This window comes from Arvicanthis niloticus, chromosome 24 (assembly GCF_011762505.2).
Source record: "Arvicanthis niloticus isolate mArvNil1 chromosome 24, mArvNil1.pat.X, whole genome shotgun sequence".
Taxonomy (NCBI): Eukaryota; Metazoa; Chordata; class Mammalia; order Rodentia; family Muridae; genus Arvicanthis; species Arvicanthis niloticus.
This window is the reverse complement of record NC_133432.1, coordinates 25,386,349-25,409,974: the sequence shown is the minus strand read 5'-3', so window position 1 is coordinate 25,409,974 and position 23,626 is coordinate 25,386,349. Positions and strand designations below refer to the sequence as shown.

At 47.2% G+C, this 23,626-nt stretch overlaps 1 protein-coding gene and 1 long non-coding RNA gene across 3 annotated transcripts; one reads left to right on the top strand and one right to left on the bottom strand.

The window, feature by feature from the left end:
* The first annotated feature begins 54 nt into the window (after positions 1–54).
* On the top strand, positions 55–4,778 carry LOC143437896 (uncharacterized). 2 transcript variants are annotated; one of them, XR_013107090.1, is made up of 3 exons: positions 55–192; positions 1,081–1,190; positions 4,638–4,778. It is a non-coding gene; the product is annotated as an uncharacterized LOC143437896 (long non-coding RNA). The 2 variants fall into 2 exon arrangements; XR_013107089.1 differs by lacking the exon at positions 55–192 and adding an exon at positions 738–877.
* Positions 4,779–9,049: 4,271 nt separating this feature from the next.
* Positions 9,050–21,797, bottom strand: Tbl2 (transducin beta like 2). Its single transcript, XM_076923165.1, has 7 exons — positions 21,593–21,797; positions 18,908–19,029; positions 17,654–17,838; positions 15,843–15,994; positions 15,046–15,172; positions 12,953–13,105; positions 9,050–12,486 (listed from the first exon to the last, which is right to left on the bottom strand). The coding sequence occupies exons 1-7, from the start codon at positions 21,717–21,719 to the stop codon at positions 12,024–12,026; spliced, it is 1,329 nt and encodes a 442-aa protein (XP_076779280.1). The 5' UTR covers positions 21,720–21,797; the 3' UTR covers positions 9,050–12,023.
* Positions 21,798–23,626: the final 1,829 nt, after the last annotated feature.

Below are 23,626 nucleotides of genomic sequence, written 5' to 3'. Positions count from 1 at the left end.
GAACCTGGTGTCACCTGCACGTGGTGTGTGCCAGGCGACGCTGCGATGATGGTGGTGGGATGAGATTTCGAAGTCACTACTTTTCCTATCTGCTGCTTCAACAAACTTTACTTATTTATGCATGCCCTGGAATTTGCTGTACTGTAGACCAGGCCAACCTCGAATTCAGAACCACCTGATTCTGCCTCTCCGGTGTGTGTCACTGCATTTGACCGGGAAATTTTTATTTCATTTTGGTTTTTCAAGACAGGGTTTCTCTGTGTAGCCCTGGCTGTCCTGCCACTCTCTTTGTAGACCAGCCTGGCCTTGAACTCAGAGATATGCCTGCCTCTGCCTCAGGAGTGCTGGGATCAAAGCGGTGATCCACCACACCCACTGGAAAAATATCTTAAGTGCATATGGTACAGAGGACAATTTATGGGAGCTGGTTCCCCTCAGTGAGTTTTAGGCTGGCATCAAGTCCATTAATACCCACCCCCCATGACTCCCAGCCCTTTAAGAAATTATTTATGCACTTCATATTCATGTAACTAGAGACCTGTGTCATCAATGTCTAAATGTCTAAATGTTCCAGGGTCGATATCACACCTTTCTTCATTTTGACTTCCCATCTTCGAATTCTTAACTACCCACCTGGAAATTCTGATTGAATCAACTACTTTCCCAACATCCAGCTCAAACGGCAGGCAGCTTTTCCTGAGTATTTTGCACCTGGCTTAGCACTCTTCTGTCATGGAATTCAGCAGCTCTGAATAAAACGTTGCCTATGTCTGTGCATTGGATCAAGTACTGAGGACATATAAGAGCTTCTTTGAAAGAACTTCTGGGCCAGGGAATGTGATGAACACATACCCCAGCGTTCTGGAGGCAGAGGCAGGTGGGTCTCTGAGTTCCAGGACAGCCAGGGCTACGCAGAGAAACCCTGTCTGGGGGTTGGGAGAAAGAGGACAAAAAGAAAGAAAACGGGTGACTGAAAAGTAGTGCTAACAGACACACAGAGAGGAGGCACAGGGTAAACTATATATAGCAGACATTACATGCTCCAGAGGTACTTGTTTGAACATTGAATTTTACTTGCAGTTCCAGGAAAGTCAAGAGTTCAAGAGCATCCTTGACTGTGTTGATGGTTTGAGGCCAGTTTGGGCTAGGTGAGGCCCTGTCAAAGAAGAGGGAGAAGAGTGTGCCCCCCGGTGAGTATGCAGTTTATCCCGAACTTGACAAAGCTTCTAATGTACTGTTCTCAGCCGTTCAGTTCTGGTAAGGGATTTCTAAACGGCTCCCGAGGGTGGCTGGAAGGGCCAAGCAACAAACGCAGGGAAAGGATTACTGTGGAAATAACTGGGTCAAAGGTGATGAATCTGTTCCCCAAACCCAGATGACCTGATACAAGTGAATGCAGGTGTTGCCTAAACACTATACCATACATCGAAGGATAAAATGAAGAAGATGCTGTCACTGTTATGGAGATGAAAAGTAAAGAACAAGGAAAAGATGCAAGGCAGACCAACAGTGTGCTAAGCTTTACCGATTTTGTTCATGGGCATTTGCTCCCCAAACCAGCACAAGTACAAGGCCACTCCCTGACAGCTATGTTTGATTTCTCTCACCACCTAAGTCCGACCCATTGCCAGCAAGAACTCCCTCTGCTGGTCATGTTTCTCTACCACTTTCTTTAAATTTAAAAGATTTTTTTTTTTTTTTTTTTTTTGGAGGTAGCATCTTCCCATATAGCCAGGAACCCAACCTGCCCAACCTGGGCTAAATAGCAAGACCCTTTCTCAAATAGGTAGGATCTAGTAGCATACACCTGTAAACCCAGCACTGGGGAAATTGAGGCTAGAAGACCAGGAAGTCAAGATCAAGGCCAGCTTTGGCTACACTGTGGTTTCAAGGCTGACCTGGGCTCCATAAGATCTTGATTTTGAGGAAAAAAGGAAAAAGTAGGTTTGGAATGGGGAGTCTGATGGTGCAGCGCTCGCGTAAAACCATTCAGTAAAGGATCAGGTAGGGGTCGGTAACCAAGTACACGATAGCTCAGCCAGTGAGGGTCTGGGAACACAACTCAGCATCAGATCATGTGCATGACTTCGATCCCAAGTATCACACACTAACACACATGGAAAAAATGGACTCCTGAGAGTTACAAAGCCCCTACCCTTAACGGAGCACCTCATACAGGGCAAAGTCGGGGGTTTTACAGGGAAAACACTAGGAGCAAGTTTGAGCTCTATGCTCAGATGTTGGATTGAACTAGTGCTTGCCACTTCAGCTCCAGAAGTCTCGCTTTCTCCATCCGTAGTGTGCTCATAGTTTTGCACTACCTCAGGAGACCAATGCAAAGCAGAACTGAACTGACTGTGGTGGCACAGCTCAAGACTCAGGAGGCTGAGGCAGGAGGATCTTGAGTTCTAAGGCAGCCTGGGCCACACAGAGAAGAGTGAGGCTATAAGAGGTTATCTTGCTGTGATGGTGCTGAAGATGGAATGTGGGGTCCTGCACACGCCAGACAAGTACTTATTCACTGGCCCACATCCCTTGTCGCCATGGAAGGTTAGGGATGTAGCGTACTGCTTCCATGATATGTTGGTGGTTTTAGAAAAAAAAAAAACCTGTTTGTTGCAGAAAGTATAAAAATACACATAACATATAAATGAGACTTGATGTGGTATGTCATTTCTAAGATGTTAAAGTCTGAAATGATGTTTTAGAAACAGCCCATTGGCAAGTTACTTTCTGGACCTTGAAATGGTCAGACAGCATCCTTGGCTGCATCCATCCCCTCAGGGAGTAAGCATGTATGTTTACGGTGTTAAGGCTCAAACATGGAATGTCTAGGCTTGAAATGTAGCTCAAAAATAGAGCATGTATTTAGCATGTAGAATGTCTATCCCTAACACCACACCACATGCACGTACATGCATACGCACGCACTCACACACATGCACACACACACATACACACACGCACACACTGGAATATGGCAGGCCACTGATACAATGGTACCATTTTTATCTGTGGCCTGTTGTTTAAAAGACTGAATGTGTTGGTGAGGTGTCTCATGCCTGCAATCTCAGCTATCGGGAAGCTGAAGTAGGTGGATTGCAAGAACTTCCAGGCCAGCCTGGGCTATGTAAGTTTAGAAGTGGTCGTTCACTAGATAGAAGGTAGATGTGAAAGGCCATGTGGGGCATGGCTGTTCACTGGCACTGGGAGAGCTAGGGCAGTCCAAGTCTGCCAGGCAGTGGTAGCACATACCTTTAATCCCAGCACTCAGGATGCAGAGGCAGGCAAGTCTCTGAGTTTGAGGCCAGCCTGGTCTAAAATTCCAGGACAGCCAAGGCTACACATAGAAACCCTGTCTCAAAAAATCAACCAAACAAAAATACTCTAAATTTGGGTAAGTACTATTACTTGGGAGACAGAGGAGACAGATCTCCAAGTTTAAGGCCAGCCAGGGCTATATAGTGAAATACTGTCTCAAAACACAAGTAACACCCAAATTTAAAGAGAAGCAGATATTGACTTCTTCCACCCAGCTGCCTGTGAGGTGGTTGTTTTCTTTTTTTTCAAGCATCATGGCTGCCCTTTAGTCTCTGGTAAACTAAGATCCCATCCTGCACCAGTCAGACCATTATGTCAAAACTAAGAGCAACTGGTATAAATGCAGAGGTGTCTGCCAACAGGATGCCATGAAGATTCAGGGGGGGCCAGATCCTGATGCCCAACATTGGTTATGGGAGCAATAGGAAAACAAAGCATATACTGCCCAGTGGCTTCCAGAAGTTCTTGGTCTAAAGCATCATGAAGCAGTTACTGCTCCTGGTGCACAATCAGTCTTATTGTACTGAGATGGCACACAGTGCTTCCACCAAGACCTGCACGCCATCTTGGAAAGAGCAGCAGCAGAGTCACCAGTCCCAAGGCCAGGCTGTGCATCAGAGAAAATGAATTGATGGCTCACTCACATCATGATTTATTTGTGCTTAAATAAAACCACAACAACCATAAGCAACAGCAGCAATTTGTATACCAAAAGGCAGGCAGAACCCATAGCTTTGGGCTGAAGAGAATGGCTTAGTGGTTGAGAGTACTGGCTGCTCTTCCAGAGGACCCATGTTCAATTCTCAGCACCTACATGGCAGCTTGCAACTGTTTGTAACTCTAGTTCCAGGGAATCTGGCACCCTCACACAGACAGACATACAAGCAAGACACCAATGCACATGAAATATATCATTAAAAAATTTTAAATCCCCAAAACAAACAAACAAAAAAACCAACACACTTTTCACCAAGTTAAACTTTTCTGAACTCTGGAAACAGCCTGCAAAATCAGACGTTTGGAATTGGGGCCATTATCAGAAGACAGACCAGGCACATAGTTGTGATAAGTCACATGTTCTTGCAGCTTCAGAAGATTATTCTCTGTTCCATGAACCTGAATCCCAAAAGTCATGCCCCAGAAGCAAGCTATGAAAAACCTGGTTTCTGTACCGTGTAGAGGACCTGAGTCTCCAGATTACTTTTCTAGAACATTGGGGCAAGCAGGAAAGAGTACTGAGCTGATCAAGCACAAGGAAAGTCGCTCACCAATTGTAACACAGTATACCTTGTATCCCCTTTCTGCTGTCTCTAAAGAGATGAGATTTGTTTTGACCATCAACCTGCTCATGAACTCCTGGACTCATATGACCCACTTCAGTCACTCCAGTGCCTAGACTGCAGGCCAGCATTGTACCCTTCCCCCCAACCATGAGCAAGCCTGAAGAGACCTTGTTTACCACAACAAGGTCAAGTGACAGGATCTAGGTGGAGTTACCCACCTTGGCTGCCCGGAACACAGAAGCAGAATTGCCCCTGGGCTTGCCTTGAGACATCTCTGGCGGTGGACTATGGATTATCCCACCCATCTGAAACCAGGAGGGGTAATGGGTTGGGTCTTCCCCTTTAAATTGAGAGCTGAACATTAAAGCTTGGGGCCTTGATCAGAGAACTTTGTCTTGGCCTCATCTCTTCTTGCCCTCCTTCCCCCTTCAGTTCCCAGCCCCCCTTTCAGGTGTGCCCAGTTTACTTGTGGCCGCAGGTGGCTACACAGCATCACTACATATGGCTACAATTATCTTTTACTGTTGTTCTATTTTTATAGATATTTGGGGGGGGGGGGCTTGTTTGTCCAGACAGGGTTTCTCTGTGTGGCCCAGCTATCCTGTAACTAGCTCTGTAGACCAGTGTGGCCTCAAACCTGGAGCTCTGCCTGCCTCTGCCTCCAGAGTAATGGGATAAAAGGTGTGCACCCCTGGCCACTACCACCACCACCACTCAGTGTGACTACAATAACATAAAAATAAATGACATTTTGTATGTACCTGGGCACACATGTGTATACCTATATTGTGTGTGTGTGTGTGTGTGTGTGTATGTGTGTAGAGGCCAGAAGTTAATTTCTCCTGTGCGCGGTGGTGGCGTATGCCTTTAATCCCAGCACTTGGGAGGCAGAGGCAGGCGGATTTCTGAGTTCGAGGCCAGCCTGGTCTACTGAGTGAGTTCCAGGACAGCCAAAGTCTATACAGAGAAACCCTGTCTTGAAAAACCAAAAAAAAAAAAAAAAAAAATTTCTCCTGTCACTCCTTGGACATCAGTCACCTTGCTTTTTGTGTCAGGGGTCTTTCATTGTCCTGGAGCTTGCTGACTGGGCCACACTGTCTGGCCAGCAAAACCCATGGCTACTCCTGTCTCTGGGAATATAAGCACGCATCACCATCCCCAGGTATTTTATTTCAGCTCTTGGGCTCTAACTCAGATCCTCATGCTTGTCGGGTAAGTGCTGTGCTGACTAAGATATCTCTGAGTGTTTTTGTAATATTTTTTAGCATTAAAAATTGTGTAGGGCTGGAGAGATGGCTCAGCAGTTAAGAGCACTGACTGTTCTTCCTGAGGTCCTGAGTTCTATTCCCAGCAGCCACATGGTGGCTCACAACCATCTGCAATGGGATCTGATGCCCTCTTCTGGTGTGTGTCTGAAGACAGCTACAGTGTATGCATATAAATAAAATAAATCTTTTTCTAAACTGTAGCATCCTTTAAAAGTTGTGTATACACACACCATACCACATGTGGAAGTCAGAGGACAACTTTCAGGAGTCGGCCCAGATAGGAATCTAAGTGGGGTTGTCAGATGTCAGCAGGCAGTTTTACCTACTGAGCCATCTATCACTTCTTCTTTTTTTTTTTTTTTCCTGAGACAGGATGTCTTAGTTGGGGTTTACTGCTTCGAACAGACACCATGACCAAGGCAACTCTTATAAGGACAACATTTAATTAGGGCTGGCTTACAGGTTCAGAGATTCAGTCCATTATCATCAAGGCAGGCATGGTACTGGAGGAGATGAGAGTTCTACATCTCCATCTGAAGGTTGCTAGTGGAAGACTGACTTTCAGGCAGCTAGGATGAGGGTCTTAAAAAGTCCACACCCATAGTGACACACCTACTCCAACAGGGACACACCTTCTAATAGTGCCACTCCTGGGGCCAAGCATATACAAACCATCAAGCAGGGTGTAACTAAATAGCTCTGGCTAGCCTAAACTTGCTTGTAGCACAGACTGGCCTTGAACTTACCAGGATCCACTTGCCTCCACCTCCCAAGTCCTGGGACTAAGGGGAAATGCCACCAGGTCTGGCCCTTGGGTTTTTTGTTGTTGTTGTTGTTGTTTGTTTGATAATGGGTCTTAATCTGTAGCCAGGAATGACCTGGAACTTGCTATGTAAATCACACAGATCTTGAAATGATCCTCTGGCCTCTGCTTCTCAAGTGCTAGGATTATAGGTATGCAGCACCATAATGGTGAGAACACATTTTCATTTGAGTATTTTTATTACCTGGACAGAGCACTAAGAAGCAACAGGCCTTTCTGTGTACTTTTCTCTTTTTTTTCAATTTTAAGTGACGGGTAAAAGTAGATTATACACTGCCTTTTTGTCTTTCAACATTGTTTTATGTGTTTTGCCTGCACGAATGTACATGTACCACGTGAATACCTGATGCCTGTGGAGGTCAAAAGAGGGGGTTGGGAATTGAACCCAGGTCTACTGAAAGAGCAGCAAGCTCTCTTAACCATTGAGCCAACATTCCAACCATCATTTTTTTTTAATTAAAAAACTTTATTTTGCCGGGCGGTGGTGGCACACACCTTTAATCCCAGCACTTGGGAGGCAGAGGCAGGCAGATTTCTGAGTTCGAGGCCAGCCTGGTCTACAGAGTGAGTTCCAGGACAGCCAGGGCTACACAGAGGAAACCCTGTCTCGAAAAAACAACAACAACAACAACAAAAAAAAAAAAAAAAAACAAAAAAAAAAAACCTTTATTTTCATGTGTCTGGGTGTTTTACTTACATGCATATCTCTATACCATGAACATGCAGTTCCTGGGAAGGCCAGAAGAGGACGTCAGATCCCTTCAGACTGGAGTTACAATTGTGAGCCACCATTGTGGGTGATGGGAAATAACCTGGGGCCCTCTAGAGCAGCAGTGCTCTTAACCATTCAGCCATCTCTCCAGCCTCTTTTCATGTTTTTTTAAAAAAGTATTTTGAGTAAGCATGGTATGTGTGGCCAAAGAGCAGTCACTGATGTCTTTCTCCATGGGCGTTGGAACCGGGGGTTAACCAGGTTGACAGGCTTGTGGAGCAAGATCCTTTAGCCACCTCTCTCTGAAATCCGTATTATTTGAGACAGGGTATTGCTATAGCCCAGCCAATTTCAAACTTGCTATCCTGTCTCAGCTTCCTGAGTAGAGTAAGTACCACTGTTATGCCCAAGTCCAAAGGACCCCAAAGACCACCAAGGAGCCAATTCTGATGTAAACAAGTAAGGGTTTTTCTTATGCGCTCAAGAGCAAGGACTCTCACCATCAACGGTGTGGTGTAGGGGATCAGAAGTGAGCGCCCCCGAGTTTAGAGATGCAGGGTATCTACTGTGGTTACAGCAAGCTCGGGGAATTCCATATGGGTCAGCAAATTATATTTTTAAAACTGCATTTCTGTTATAATCTGTAGGAACCAAACACAGGGCAAAACTACCTGACAAACAGGATGTCTTAGGTTATATGTACCTTGACCCTGCTGTTGTAGACTGACTGGCTGGTGCTAAGAGGGTTTGGGGGTGTTGCCATCAGATGTTTGCTCAAGTGGACTTTGTGGTTTTCCTTATGGAATCGGAGTTGGTTAGCCTTTACACCACCATTTTTTAGCTCTCCTGCACCTTTTAAAAATGAAAAAGCTTCAAAGTTAGTATTAAATTTTGTGTTTTAGATCCAGATAGTGGTGGCACACTCCTTTAATCCCAGCACTTGGGAGGCAGAGGCAGGCGGATTTCTGAGTTCGAGGCCAGCCTGGTCTACAGAGTGAGTTCCACGACAGCCAGTGCTATAGAGAAACCCCGTCTCAAAAGACCAAAATTAATAAATGGAGTAAGTGTTTTAGGCAGTCTATGCAGCGCTGCCTCATGGATCTTCAACCTGGCAAGCACTTGGGCTCCACGCATGCGCCAACACACCTTGTGTAGAAGCAGCAGATCAATGCTGCCTCTACTCATGAGGATCATAAAAGCGTGGCAGCCTCTGTTAGTAGGCAGTCACTTTTCCTAGGGCAACAAGAACAGCTCTATTCTATCCCTGGGCAGTCTGTGCAACTACCCTGTGTAATGCTCCCAACTCATTAGGAACTCAGCTCCCAGGCATGGAGATGTAGGCCTGTCAGCCTTGCTACTCGGGGGTGTCACGCTAGACTATCTCAAGATCAAAGGCAATTTGGTGAAACATTAGCTCAAAATACAGGCAAAAAAGACCTGTGTATGGTGCCACATGCCTTAAAAACCAAGCACAGGAAGCCAAGGCAAGTGGATTTCTATAAATTCTAGGCCAGCCAAGACTACAATGAGTCTTTGTCTCAAATACACACACACACACAAATGGGGTTGGGGCAAGACCACATATCTAACCCCCAGTGTAATACATAATCATATACACAAGCAAAGAATCAACATGGCAACGTAGGCAGAACAACATTTATTCCCATTTTACAGATGAGGAGACTGACTCTGGTAGCCTGTGATGGCCAGGGACTTGGCCGATTAGGGAGCAGACTTGTGACTGCAAGCAGCTCAGCACTCTTGGGCTCACTACCTTCTCTTTGCAACCACAATGCTAGTTACTTTTTAAAACATAAAGGCAGAAAACGTGAAAGCATTCTCAGCTGCTTCTGACAACCAGAGCAGATACCCATCAGACCCCCACACGCACACAGAAGCCTGAGGCAGAGCCGTGTATTCAGAAGCCCAAATCTGTGTGTGACCACCAGGCCCTCAGTAAGGCTGATCTCATTAGAAGCCTGAATCCACCATAGAGGGTGGGGTGCAAAAAAAAATATATTAAAAGTTTTGTCACTACTTCTAGTCTGAGCTCCATTTATTGAGAGCTTACTTTGTCCTGGCTAGTTGACTTGGGACCCAGAGCAAGGCACACCAACGAGTCTGTTCATCAATTTCACAATCAATCTTCATCAATTTCACAAACTGGTGCTAGAGGCTCAGTGGCAAAGCATCTGCCCAGAGGGCTGGGGCTGTGGCTGGGCAGGGAGCCTGGCTAGCGTCTCCTAGTGAGGGGTTCAAGCAGAGCTCAGCAGCAGAGCTATCTGTCTACCCTGCCCGGCCCTGGGTTCCATTCCCAGGACAGCAAAAGGAAAGGCAAGGAGGACTCCTTAAGTGCCAGTGAGACTGATGGGCTGTGTCATCCTCCATCAAGCTTTGGTACAGTTCACAATAGTGCCTCCGTACAGAGTAAGGTGCCAACATCTAACTTCTCTCAAACTGGCAACTTTTGCGGGATTCCTAACAGTAAGAAGCAGCTCCCACACACTGTGCATCTAGGACACATGGCCACCAGCCTAGTGCAGTCTCTATCCCCATCTCACGACCAGGTAACAGGCCTAATTCCCACTCCTGCTCCCCACTCGACTGCCCTTGTCACGGACACTGGAGCAAACACATAGTCAGACAAGATGGTTTCAGAAAGCACCAAGTCATACAAAAGAAGGAAAACCATCAGGGCACCAGGCAGGACAGGATTGGTGGAAAGGGCTACTTCGGAGGGTGTGGATGAGGCAGCAACTGTTTTTGAGTGAAAGTTACAAGGACTGAATCGCATTGACAAGTCTGCCAACAGAAAGGAAAAATGCTTGCAGCACACAAGAGGGACCAGCCTGTACCTGGAGCCTGCCAACTGCCTGGGTTAGTAAAGAACAGGAAGGATGGGGTGGGTTGGACCACCGCAAAGAAAGATCACAGGAGCGGCTAAACTTCACGACACTATGCAGGCCACAAGGAGAGTTTGGGGTTTCATTCCAAGAGTAGAGGGAAGAAAGCCTTTGGGGAATGGCTTGATCCCAAACACCATTTTTGTTTCCCCAAAGCTGGCTAAACTATGTAGAAAAGTGACTTGAAGCGATATGGTTGGAAACACAAGTACTATGCATATAGTACTGGACAGTGACTAAGACCGGGAGGGTAACAGAAGTGGGAGAGGCAGCAGATGCTGAGGCCATCTAGATGTAGCAGTGGTGGTGGAAGGAGAGGGTGACAAGGGAGCCATCAAGGTCAACTTCAGGGTTGTGCCTTGTTCCAAACATCCTGTAGCATTGAGGACCGCAGGAAGAGGCCTGAGATCAAAACTAAGCGGGGGAGGGATGGGTACTCTTTGCTAGATTCAAGCCTTCCTAGATTCCTGACATATTCCTCACCCCTTGGATCCAAGCAGCCTTCAAATGTATACGGCTGAGACCCAGTCTCTCAGTGGGTGGATTCCATTCCTTCCCCATTATTGTCCTGGATTCACTAAGATCAAGCCTCATGTCTACAACCTCCCCTGCAGCTGTAAATGAACAAAAAGCACGTCACAGACACCAGCCTCTAAGTCCTCCCACCAGCTTTTACCCTTGGCAGCAGGCCTAGTCTTGTCTGTGTTAGCCAGCATCACCAGCTAGTCCCATGAAGCAGGCACTGAAGTGATGAGTTCAAGAAGTCTCCAAGAGAGAGGAGCAGCATCTTGAGATGGCATTACTTCTCAAGGCACGTGACCCAAACCACCATATTTATCAAGATGATTGAGCAAGCAGAGCCCTAGGAAGCTCGGCCTTCACAAGGGCTGTGGGTCTTTCTAGTTTACGTGCAGAGCACCGTTTGCGTCCCATGTTTATCTGGTAGTAATGACACTGGACAGCACTGGTATGCTCCATTCGTGAGAACACTGTCAACACTCTTAGCCTCACAGCATCTGTGCAGAAAGGCCACAGAGAGCATCGTTCCCCATTTTACAAATAAGAAAACGGAAGCCCAGGGAAAAACAATCTCCTCAAGGTTTCTCTCCATATGGAGCCCAGGAGGACCTAGAATTCACTATGTAGTCCTAGCTGGCCTTGAACCCCTAATCCTCTTGCTTTTGCCTCTAGAGTGCTGAGATTACAGACCAATGCCAACAAAGACCAGTTCTTAATTACTCCTGCTGCTATCAGGAGCCTGGTCCAGACAGAGGCTCATCGTGCAGCATTATAAAACACTCATAACTCTCTGAACTTCATAAAACTTCTGAACTCTCATAAAAACAGCAACTTGTCCCTGCAGACCCTTGGGTTTTACCTCTACACTGACAAACTTCTTTGGATGTCAGGGTCTTTTGCCAAAGCATCAAAGGCTTTGTTCTGTCTGTCTTCTCTCTCCTTCTCTTCTCAGTGCTAGGTGAAGACAGATTCTACCCCTAGGGCCTGTGAGAAAACAGCAACCTTTCAGTCTGGGAAGAGTCAAACAAGAAGAGAGAGACAGGGAGAGAAAGATATGAGTATGCAAGAATAGTTTCAATAGGAAAAAGTAGGGGCCACCAGGAAAACTGGGAGGTTCCTCCAGGTCTCCATCCGAGGAGGACCTGGGAAGCAGCAGCTGCTAGGGCAGGCAGCCAAACCCATCCAGAGCCAGAGTCACTTCTTCAGGGCACCCAGGCTCTTTAGGGCCTCTTGGGCCTGGGTCAGCTGTTGTTGCAGCCTCTGGCGGGTGCTTTCACTGGATGCCCGCTTCAGGAGGCCCTGCATCTCCTCCACTACAGCCCGGTGGCCAGGGGTGTTGTGGAAGAGCCGCACTGCACGGTCCCCACAGGAGGCCAGGAAGCGGCCAGTGATGTCAAAAGTCAAGTCAGCAATACACTCCCCATGGACACCCTCGAAGTATTCCTCCTTCTCCCCGCGTCGCGTGTTGAAGAGATGAATATTGGTACCAGTGGCCAAAGCCAGGACATGGGTGTCAGGGGAGAGTGCCAGGCGGCAAGCCATGGTGCTTGCCTCTTCAAAGCGGCCTGTCCGTAGCAAATAGGGGTCCTGCTGCTTCTTGTATTCCACATCCGTGTCCCATAGCTTCCATGTGCCATCCTTGGAGACAGAGGCCATCCTGCAATGTGGGAAATCACAACTAGAGCCTCAACAACCCCAGCTTGGGAAAACACTGGAGCAGCCTGAGGGACCCAGTAGCTAGGGACCCAAGTTTACATCCTGCCAAGAATCAAGTCCTCTACCCTTTTCAGAACTGCAGCCCAGACAGGCAGAAGAACCCCAGACTCACTGCTCAGCCCAGCTTAGTGGTACACACCTATAACCCCAGCACTGTGGGGCTGAGGCAAGGCAAGAGGATCACCGTGAGTTCGAGGGTAGCCTGGGCTACCAAGTGAGAGCCTGTCTAGAAAACAGGAACAGAACAAAACAACCAAATTATCAGGCAAGGTATACATACCTGGACCTCAGTACTTACAAGGAAGAGAGGCAGGTAGATTAGGACTCCAGGGCCAGCCTTGGCTATCTGTATTAAATAAGACTGAACAAGTGAAAAGAGCAAAGAAAAGATGCACTGAAGCACTCACCTACGAGAGTCATTGGAGAAAGCGAAAGAGTGGACAGATGCAGAGTGACCCTTCAGTTCAAAGGCTCGTAGCACCTCCTGGAACTCTCCTTTCTTCCCGAAGCAGACCTCCCAGACCTTCACATCTGGGGTGAAGCCACATGAACCCACAAACCTGTCATGGAATCCACACTCTTAAAACTCAAATGTTAAAGGCATCTTGGTCCTGACAAGTCTTAGATCCCTTTCCTGAGATACAGTACCTTTTGGGGGATGCTAGGCATGGATCTAGAGTTTTATAAATATAAGGCAAGCAATAGCTAGCCACAGCCTGAGGAAACCTTTTCAAGTCTTCCCATGCCAGGCATGGAGGTATACTTGCAATCCCAGCTAGTACAGAGACTGAGGCAGGAGGATCAAGTTCAAGGCCTTCCTGGTCTAACAGTAAACGGGAAGACAGTATGGGTAACTTAGCAGGATCTAATCCCAAACTAAGACTAAAATTAGTAAAGTTAAGACTGAGCTTGATGGTACCTACTCTTTTTTTTTTTTTTTTTGGTTTTTCGAGACAGGGTTTCTCTGTGTAGCCCTGGCTGTCCTGGAACTCACTCTGTAGACCAGGCTGGCCTCGAACTCAGAAATCCGCCTGCCTCTGCCTCCCAAGTGCTGGGATTAAAGGCGTGCGCCACCACTGCCCAGCGATGGTACCTACTCTTAATCTTTAGCGTTCAGGAGGCAAGAGCAGACAGATCTCTGTCCCTAGTTTCTATAGTGAGTTCCAGGCTGGCCAAGACTACTGACTGATATCTTGTCTCAGAACAAACAAATAAAAAGAGCCAGGTATGGTAGCATTGTCTGTAACCCCAGTACTGAGCAGAAAGATGCAGAAGGGGTATCACAGGTTCAAGGCCAACCTGCTCTACATAGCTAGTTCTAGGCTAGCCTGGATTCCATAGCAAAACTCTATCTAAAATTAAAAAGCAATAAAAATTTTGGGAAGCTGGGGATGTCTCTTAGTGGTAGAGAATTTAGTTAGCATGCATAAAGACCTGAGTTCTATACCCAGTACTACAGGGTAAAACACAGGTCATATATATATTCTTGGTTCAAGGTGATGGTGTGCTTTAATATCCACTGTATAAGGAGAGAGAAGTATCTCAGGTAGGAGAACACTCCTAACTGGCAAAGCCCTGCTCTCCTGCTCTCCACTCCAGTACACATACATACGCCCAGCTTGGTGGTGCATGCCTATTATCCCAGCATACAGGAGGTAGAAGCAGAAGGATCAGGGGGTCAAGATCGTCCTCAAACACATAGTGAGTTCAAGGCCAGAATAGACTAAGAAAGATCCTGCTTTATAAAAAAGCTGGGCATAGTGGTGCACACGTTTAATCTCAGTACTTGGGAGGCAGATGAAGGTGGATCTCTATGAGTTTAAGACTAGCCTGGTCTGCATAGGTGTTCCAGGATAGCCAGGGCTATACAGAGAAATCCTGTTTCAGAAAAAAATAAAAAATTAAAAAGGCCTGGCATGGCAGCGCATATCTTAAAGCCAAGCCCTCAGTAAGCAGAGGCAGGCAGATCTCAGTGAGTTTCAGGCCATCCCATGTACATAATGAGTTCTAGGCCAGCCAGGGATACACAGTGAGACCCTGACTCAAATAAATTAAGTGAGCTGGAGAGATGGCTCAGCGGTTAAGAGCACTGACTGCTCTTCCAGAGGTCCTGAGTTCAATTCCCAGCAGCCACATGGTAACTCACAACCATCTGTAATGGGATCTGATGCCCTCTTCTGGTGTATCTGAAGACAGCTACAGTGTACTCACGTACATAAAATAAATAAATCTTAAAAAAAAAAGTTAAATGAATCCTCCAATGAGGGGCTGCGCATGTTGAGGGGTGGCTGAGTGTTTGCCTAACATGTACAGTGCACTGGTTTCTACCCTCAGCACTGTAAAAACAGATATAGGAGAGGCAAAGAAACAGACACTAAGGACTTTGGGGGCTTGTGTGAAATTCTTTTCACATTTGGAGAGCTAAGACTTCTATTCCGGTGTCCCCACATCCCTCCTCAAAGCTGCCTCTCTGCTCTGTACCTACCCTCTTCTTCCTCACCTGCTACATGGGGAGATAACAGCGTGACTATTGTTCATCTGGTTGGTGTTGATTGTGGACAGCACCTGCCCTTTCAGATTCCATATGAGGACAGTCGTGTCACTGGAAGCGGTCATGATGAACTTCCCTGATGAGGAGAGGACAGCTGTGAGCCCAAGGCCATGACCAGACTGTCACCTCCCAAGGAAACAATGGGGCACCGCTCTAAGAAGTATCCATGCTCCTTTTCCAGAGGTACTACTGTGCTAAGAAGGGTGGCTCTTACTGTTTGGTACTCATGGACTCTAGGGAAAGCACAGAACCAGAACTCCTTAGTCACAGGGACACCGGGCAAAACTCAGGCAGTATCAACTCACTCAACAAATATAATTCAGACACGAGCAAGATGGCTCAGCTAGTGGAGGTACTTGCCACCAAGCCTGATAACATGAATTCAATCTTGTACACGTGTGCTAAAATAAACACACAAAATAAATGCAAAACAGAATGAGGGACGTCTGGAGAGATGGCTCAACAGTTAGGAGCTCTGGCTGCTCTTCCAGAGGACCTAGATTTGATTCCGAGCACCCACATGGCAGCTTACAACTATGGTCTTAACTATGATCCCAGGAGACCCCATGCCCTCTTCTGGCCACTGTGAGCACTGCATGCAAGTACACCAGATAATACAGTCAGATAAAAACATCCATACACATAAAGGAAAAATAAACCTTTCAAACGAAATAAAGAACAAGTTCCGACTAAGGTGCATTTTCATGCCTTGAGTAAACTATGTCCACAAGCCATCCATCCATTACCTGTGTCAGCAATGCCGATGTTGATAATGGGTGCCTTGTGTTTTTTAGGGAAATCCTCTGGGGTGGCTGTGAACGCAAAGCCCCCATCTTCTTTCTTGGTCATCTTAAAAACACGGAGAGTGTCCCCGTTGGCCAGCCAAACAACAAAGGCTCTAGAGAAAAGCAAAACAGAGCTTACTTCCTCACCTAGGCAGAGGCCTATGTGTCCTAGATTCTAGAAAAAAACCAAGGTTGTCCCTTGTGCCATAGTGCAGTCTTACAATAGATTCCTTGGTTCAAAATCTTTTTTTTAACTTAAAAATTTTTTTCAAAAACTGTGTGTATGATTGTGTGTGTGTGTATATGTGTGTACCACGTACACACCTGGTGCCCTCAGAGGCCAGATGAAGACAATGGCTTCCCTGAGTATGGAGTTATAGACAGTCATGAGCTGCCATGTGGGTGCTGAGAATTGAACTTGGGTCTTGTGTAAGGGGAGCCAGTGTTCTTAAACCCTGAGCCATCCCTCCAGCCCCTTAAAGTCTTACAAAAACTATTCAGAGGGCCAATGAAATGGCTCAGCAGGTAAAAAAAAGCACTTGCTTGGCAAGGCTAATGTAACTTGAGCTCAATACTCAGAAACTCATGCAGAAGGAAGCAAACTCAACTTCTGTTGTTTTCTGCCACACATACACACACCCCAACACAAAACAATTCAAGGACACAGATGTATCTCAGTGGTAGGCCATGGGTTTGATCCTTAGCACTAAACATAAAAAATATCCTCCCTAGATGAGAGGCTTTGAGACTTAAGGAGCAAGAAGCTACAAGAGTCTCAACACTCAAAAGTCCCCTCCCCAAGGTTATAGAAAAAGAAACAATTGCTGAGAAAAAAGGACTGTCTGATGGAGCTACTTAAAACCCAACTTGCAGCTCCAACACAACTTTGACGAGTCATCATCCATGCGAAAGTGGGCTTTCTAGGACTGACTCCCAAAGAGCTGCCCACGGTCTCTTAAGCATCTTCTTACCCATAATCCTGTAAGTAACCCCAATAAACCCAAGGGTTCACCACGCACCACACAGCACTTATTCTCTGGTCTGTTGTTGATGCTCTACCCAGGGTAAACAGACTTTTGCTTATACTTCCCTGAACAAAGATACAAAAGGCCACACCGAATCCCAATACTGGGGAGACTGGGGCAGAGAGATCACAAGTTCAAGGCCAAGCGGCATTACTTAGTGAGGGCAACATAGCTAGGCTCTGGGTCCTGTCTCAAAATAACCAAAAAACTAAAACCCAAGAAGCAGGAGAGGCTGAAGGCAGAGCTCAGCGGTGTGTGTGATGTGAGCTCAGTCCATGCAGTACAGAAGGAAAAGGAAAAGGACCCTCACAGCTTTCATTCATTTCTAGAGCTTAAGGAGTCATGAGAAGCCGGGCAGTGGTGGCTTTAATCCCAGCACTCAGGAGGCAGAGGAAGGCAGATTTCTGAGTTCGAGGCCAGCCTGGTCTACAAAGTGAGTTCCAGGACAGCCAGGGCTACACAGAGAAACCCTGTCTCGAAAAACACTAAAAAAGAAATCATAAGAGCTTCCAAAAAATTCATGGCAGATTAGAGTTTGGAACATCTGGGGTCGGGATGATCTTCCTGTCTCTGCTTCCTTCTTTATAGAGCAGAGCCTCCAAGGGGCCCCAGGAGGCTCCATACTGTCTGAATGCCATTTTTATGGTAGACTCCTGATCCCTCCCCACTAACCCCCAACTGGATATGTGAAGGCCACAGCACTAGCTGGGTGTTTGCAGGCAAGCCTGAGGTCCTATCCTGTCCCACCTGCAGTCAGGGCTGAAGCGCACCAAGGTGGCATGGTCCAGCTCCACATTGGCTCTCATGCTGCGGTGTTCCCGCTGAAGGAAATCTTTGGTGCTCCAGATACGGACAGTGCGGTCATCTGCACAGGTAGCCAGATACTTGCCGTTGCTACTGAAGTCCATGCAAGATATATTTCCACTGTGGCTCTAGGGGAAAGAATGCAGGAAGGACCAATGAGAAACCTTGCAAGTAAATGGAGAGGCTGAACCTAGGGCTGCAGCTCTGGCTCAGGGGCTTGAATGACCGGCGAGCTGAAGATAGACAGGCCAGAAGCCAGTCCTACTAGCTCAGTTCTATAATCCCAGCTCCTCAGGAGCTCAGCAGTAGGATCACAAGTTCAAGGCCTGTCTGGGCTACAGAGTAAGTCTGAAGCTAGCCTAAGCAATTTAGTGAAACTGTCACAAAAATAACAGTAGAAAAAATAAATCCCCCAGTAAGGTGCTCAGCTGTGGACGGAGCGCTTATGTAGAAATCTGCCAACCAGGAACTCAATGTAGTAATAATGGGAGTTTCTACCCCGCCTTTGATCCCTTTGGTCATTTCCTTCTCAAAAAAGACACAGAACTTTTATATTTATAATTAACACTAATAGCACTAGAGCTGGCCAGATATCAACCCTCTGTGCTATTGTGTCTACTTCCCTGTCAGTAACTCTGTGATGTGACTTGCCATGTCCACCAGGGCTGCTCCTACTCCAACTGACTAGCTCTCATGGCCATGTTCTCATGATTCATCAACCCCATGGTGTTTTCTCCTCTCTTTACCTCTCTGCTCTCCTCCTCATGGTCCCTGTCTCTGACCCCAAGCCCCAGGAACTGAAGCCCCATCTACCTCTCCTTTGCCCAGCTACAGGCTGTAGGCATCTTTATTCAACCACTAGTTTTAACTTAAGGAGCAAGGTTACATAGCATCACTTGATGTATGTCCCCGAGGCAACCAGGCAACCAGGCAACCAGATCTTGGAGCCAGTATTTAGGATTACAGTCCAGAGCAAAAGAACAACCCTCCACAAGAACAGAAGGTATGGTGTATAAGGCCCTCAATTCAATCTTCAGTACAAGGGAAAGGAAACAAACCAGAAGGGAGATGTCTACTCTGTTTCTGAGACTTAGAAGTGCATGTAATTTGCACATATTATTACAAAGGACAAGGTCTGGGTGGGAGCAGTCTTTGTGTATGTACTGCATGTGTTCAGTACCCAGGAGTACCAAGTACCTTCAGTGCTGCGGCCAGAAGTGGGTGCGTGAAGTTGTGCTGCTGAGGCTTCTCTTTACGAACCCGCTGATTCTGTTTCTGCTTCTTGGATCCTGACTTCTTGGATTCGTTTTCTTTCTGACCTAGAGGGAAGAAGGGTCATGTCATTTATCCATGTTCTCACTCAAAAGCATCTACTGAGTCCCTAGGATTCCTCAGGCTCTGGGTGGAGCACCACAACATGATCCAGATATGGCCCTTGTCCTTGAGAAAGTGACAGGTGCTTGAATTTGATACCCAGAATCCAGGTGTGGTGAGATACACTGTAATGTCAGCACTGAGGAGGTAGAGTCAGGAAGTCTCTAGGGCTCTCTGGCTAATCAGCCTGACCTAGTTCACAAGCTCCGGGTCAATATGAGACTCTGTCTCAGTGGAAGCAATTTGTGTTCCTAATGATACATAAGGCTGTTCCCTGATCTCCATGTGCACAAGATGTATGTGCATCCACCCATACATGTTCCTTTAAAGGGGAGGGGCTAGGTACATAGCTTAGTGGTATAGAAGGCTAGCCTAGCATGTGCAGGGCCCCAAGTCCAATCTCCAGCTGCACTAAAAACAAACTGGGACTGGAGAGAAAGTTCAGCAGTTAAAAGCATAAATTGCTCTTTCAGAGAATCAAGAGTTTGGCTCCAGCCTTCAAGAACACTTCCACAAAAATGGACAAATCTATATACAGACATATACACATAATGTTTTAAAAAAGGCTCAGAAATCACACTTGACTTTGGGTTCGGTTGTTATTGCTACGTATTCTTTTCTTCTATTTTTAAAGCCATTCTGAAGATTGATACTACAGCTTCATGCACGCTAAGGAGGGGTGCGTGCTCTCCGTCCCCAGCCCTCGTGAGGGACCTTACAGAGGCTGTCTGCTGAGTCTGTATAGCAGCTCTCTGAGCTGACACAGTTGGGTGGGTTCATGGCTTAGCCAGTGCAGTGTGGATTCTAGTCAGGCATCCTGAAGTAGGAAATAACATGCATAAGGAAATCTGAAGATCCAGTCTTTGGTAAATTATTTAACTGTTTTAAATCTTGATTTCCTCAAAGAGATGTTGAAACCAGGCTTGGTGTATGTCGCCTATAAATAGTTCTAGCACTCAGGAGGTGGAGACAGGAAGACTCAGAGTCAGACTTGGCTACATAGTGAGTTCAAGGCCCACCAGGACTTCTCAAATACCCACCCACCCAAAGGTTGAGAACTGAACAATAGTATAACCAAGTTACAAGCCCAAAGCACTCCTGCATGGATGAGAAAGCTGAAGAGAAGCTACATGGTACCACACACAAGTCATCCCAGTATTTGAGTGTGAGGCAGGAGTAGTAGGAGGATCCCAGACTAGTCTGGGCTATACAGTGACACCCTGGATCTAAGTCAACCATCAATTTATTTGACAGAAACCAAGTTCAAGGCAATCTTAAAGTACTGAGAAGGTCAACACCTTGGAAAACCAGGCTCGAGAGTTGGCTTGGCTGGAAAGCCAGCAAGTCTGACGACCCAAGTTCAGTCCCACATGGGAGAACAAAACTGACTCTCTAAAGTTGTCCTCCAATCTCCACACAGGCACAGTGACACACACAAAAGAAAGTAAGAAAGAGAGAGAGAGAGAGAAGAGAAAAGAAGAGAAGAGAAGAGAAGAGAAGAGAAGAGAAAAACAGGCAGACAGGCAGGCAGGCAGGGATGGCATATGCCTTTAACCCTAGCACTTGGGAGTCAGACAGGTCTTTGACAGCCAGGGCTACACACAGAAATCCTGTCTCAAAAAACAAAACATAAATTAAAATTAAATAAAACATGTCTTGGAGAACTAGGTTTACACATAAAGCTGACATGTGTTAGCAGTAGATACACCACACAAGGCTAGGCATGGCGAGCACACACCTCTATATTCCAATGTTACTGAGACTGAGGCAGGAATATCCAGAGTTCAAGGCCAGTTTGGACAACATAGTGAAGTCATGTCTCAAAACCCACAATGGGTTCCCTACCCTCTATGAAGAGTTCCCAGAATCCCCAACTTCTACCCCTTCAAAAAAAAGGAAAAAGAAAAAGCAAGACCATTCATACTCTCGTAGTATTAACTCCTCTGTGAAATTTAATACACTGTATATTTCGCTTGCATTTTCAGATGCTTAAAATTCAGACGTGCACTTTTACAAGCTTCTTAGTTACTGAACGTATTAAAAAGACCTCGAAGCTCTTAGCAATAGGTGAGAGCTCAGAAAACGTTCCTGTGGGTCACAGTTAGCTGGAGTATTTTCTTTTCTTTTCTTTAGGTTTTTTTTTTTTTCGAGACAGGGTTTCTCTGTATAGCCCTGGCTGTCTGAAGAGTATTTTCAAATGACTCTCATTTTCCAAGAACAAGAACACATAGCAAACTTGGGGTCTGACTGAGTTTTCGTAGTAGCCTCGGGGACAAAGGTGGTGGTGGTGGTGGGAGGTCCCAGGAAAAGTCACCGACCACGTAGCGGCGCAGCTCCCAGGTTCCAAAGAGTCTTATCCCTGGAGTGCACCTGCAACCCGAAACCTACACGGGTAAGTCCATCTCACAACCGGGAAACTGAGGTCCGTGACTCTCCACTCTCCTCGGACCACGCGGCGGCCGGGAGCAAAGTCCCCAGAGTCACCGCCACCCGGCCCGGTATACTTACAGACCGGCTGGCTGGGCTTCTCCTCGGCCCGCAGCCAGCCCCGAGCCACAGCCGCCGTGGCCACCAGGGCCAGCAGCCCCACTAGGAGGGACAGCCCCATCAGCTCCGGCATCTGCGGCAGCTCCATGACTGCGGGACAGCTGCCACCTCAGCCTACGACGCCGGCGTCCTCACGTCTCGGCGCACGAGGGGGCGGGGGAGGACAGTTGGCTCGCCTCGAGGGGCGGGACTAGCTAGCGTTGGGCCCTTTGGGGCGTGGCCTGGTCCTAAGCGCACCTCAGAAGGCGGGACCTAGCCGTTACGATGTCCTATGAGAAGGGAGCTGGCCGTTGGAGCGCTCTGAAGGGTGGAGCTTGGCCGCTTGAGCGCCTTGAGGGCGGGGCCTGGCCGTTAGCGGGTTCCGTGAGGCGGGGCCTGGCAGTTGGAGCACTCTAAAAGGCGGAGCTTGAGACTTGGCGCCTCGAGGGGTGGGCCTGGCAGTACACGTTTTCTGTGGGGCGGGGCCTGGTAGCTTGGGGCCCTCGAGGGGCGGGGCCAGTCCGTTGGCGCGCTTCGAGGGATAGGGCCCGATTGCACGTACTGTGGGGCGGAGCTTGGCCTTTGAGGCGTCTTGAGGAGCCAATCTTGACCGTTTTCATCTTTTGGGGAGGAAGAATTGGTAGTTTGAGTGTTAGGACCAGCAAGACCCGGCCGTTGACACGATCTGAGGGGCGGGACTTAGCTGCTCGGGCCGGAGGCGGAACATCGCTTATTTGAGTGCTTCACGTGCTCTGAGGGGTGGGGCCTGGATTTTTGAATGCCTGGTGGGTCCTGGCCTTCCTGCTAAGTTTCATTAGGGGCGGGGCTTAGCTTTTGACCTGAAGAGACACGGCCTGGCTATTGGACTGTTTTTTCTAGGGGCGGGGCCTAAGGGTGAACTGCTCTGATTGAAGCTGTGTCTGTAAGGTGTTTTTTCCGGGTAGTGGAGTCAGTCGGTCCAGCTCTCCCTCATCCTGGTGGTTTATTAAAGGTTTTATTGTAGCATCGCCACACTGGATCCTTCCAAGGGGCAGGGCAGAGGTTCTTATTCCCACTTGACTCAGGCTTTCGCTGCTGGGGAAGAGAAATGCGTCGTCCATTGGTATGGGACAGCCCCGCACAGCCTTGAACAGCGGGGGTGTCGTGGAGAGGCAAAGTTGTGAATATTAGAAAAAGAAACGGTTAGTAAGGTCGGAAACTACTGGAGATCCTAGAATACTGGTTTCTTCCGAGCACCTAGTTACCATAGGAGGGCTCGGAGCAAAATTCATGGATGAAGTCCTTTGAACAAAGACTGAAGGTAGAAAGCAAGCCAGGGAGATGAGTGCAATGGTTGGTCGCTTGTCTAGCCTGTGTAAGAACACGGGTTCGATCCCCAACGCTGCAAAGAGAAACAACAAAACCAAAACTTACCATGTGTTGTGCCTGGGGATGTAGCTCCATTGGAAGAGTATTTGCCTAGCTTACAGAAAGCTGAGTTGAGTTCTTCCGCATCCCATAAACCCGGTGTAGTAGTATTTGCCTGTAATCCCATACTTGGGAGGGAGCTGGAAGCAGGAAGATGAGAAATTCAAGGTATTAGACTACATTGCGAGTTCCAGGGCAACGACAACAAAACTGGAAGTTTTGCAGAAATCCTCCAGGAAGATGATAGGTATCTAGATTTGGGTACGGTCTGAAGAGCGAAAGGGATGTTGTTGAAAAGGAGATACTAATTATTTTAGGGCCATGCTAGAGATCGAATCTAGGACATTCGTTATGCTAAGCAGCTGCTCTACAATGGAGGCTACTATCTAGTCCCTGAAAAGGTTGTTTGTGTGTTGCAACAATTGTGGTGGCATATTCCTTTAATCCGAGCACTTGGGAAGCAGAGACAGGTGGATTTCTTTTGAATTTGAGGCCAGCCTGGTGCACTCAAACATGCCCCAGGCTAGAGAAGGCTACATAGCAAGACTAATGTCTCAAAAAAAATTGGTTTTTTTTTCATATGTATGTATGTGTATGTCATACATGAGT

What these genes read in the sequence shown, in the direction of transcription:
- Tbl2 (XM_076923165.1), bottom strand. Translation starts at nt 21,719, where the DNA reads ATGGAGCTGCCGCAGATGCCGGAGCTGATGGGGCTGTCCCTCCTAGTG. An exon ending in GAAGCCCAGCCAGCCGGTCT is followed by an intron (nt 19,030 to 21,592) that starts GTAAGTATACCG and finishes TCTTCCCTCTAG; the next exon opens with GTCAGAAAGAAAACGAATCC. An exon ending in CATCGGCATTGCTGACACAG is followed by an intron (nt 15,173 to 15,842) that starts GTAATGGATGGA and finishes TCTCCTCATCAG; the next exon opens with GGAAGTTCATCATGACCGCT.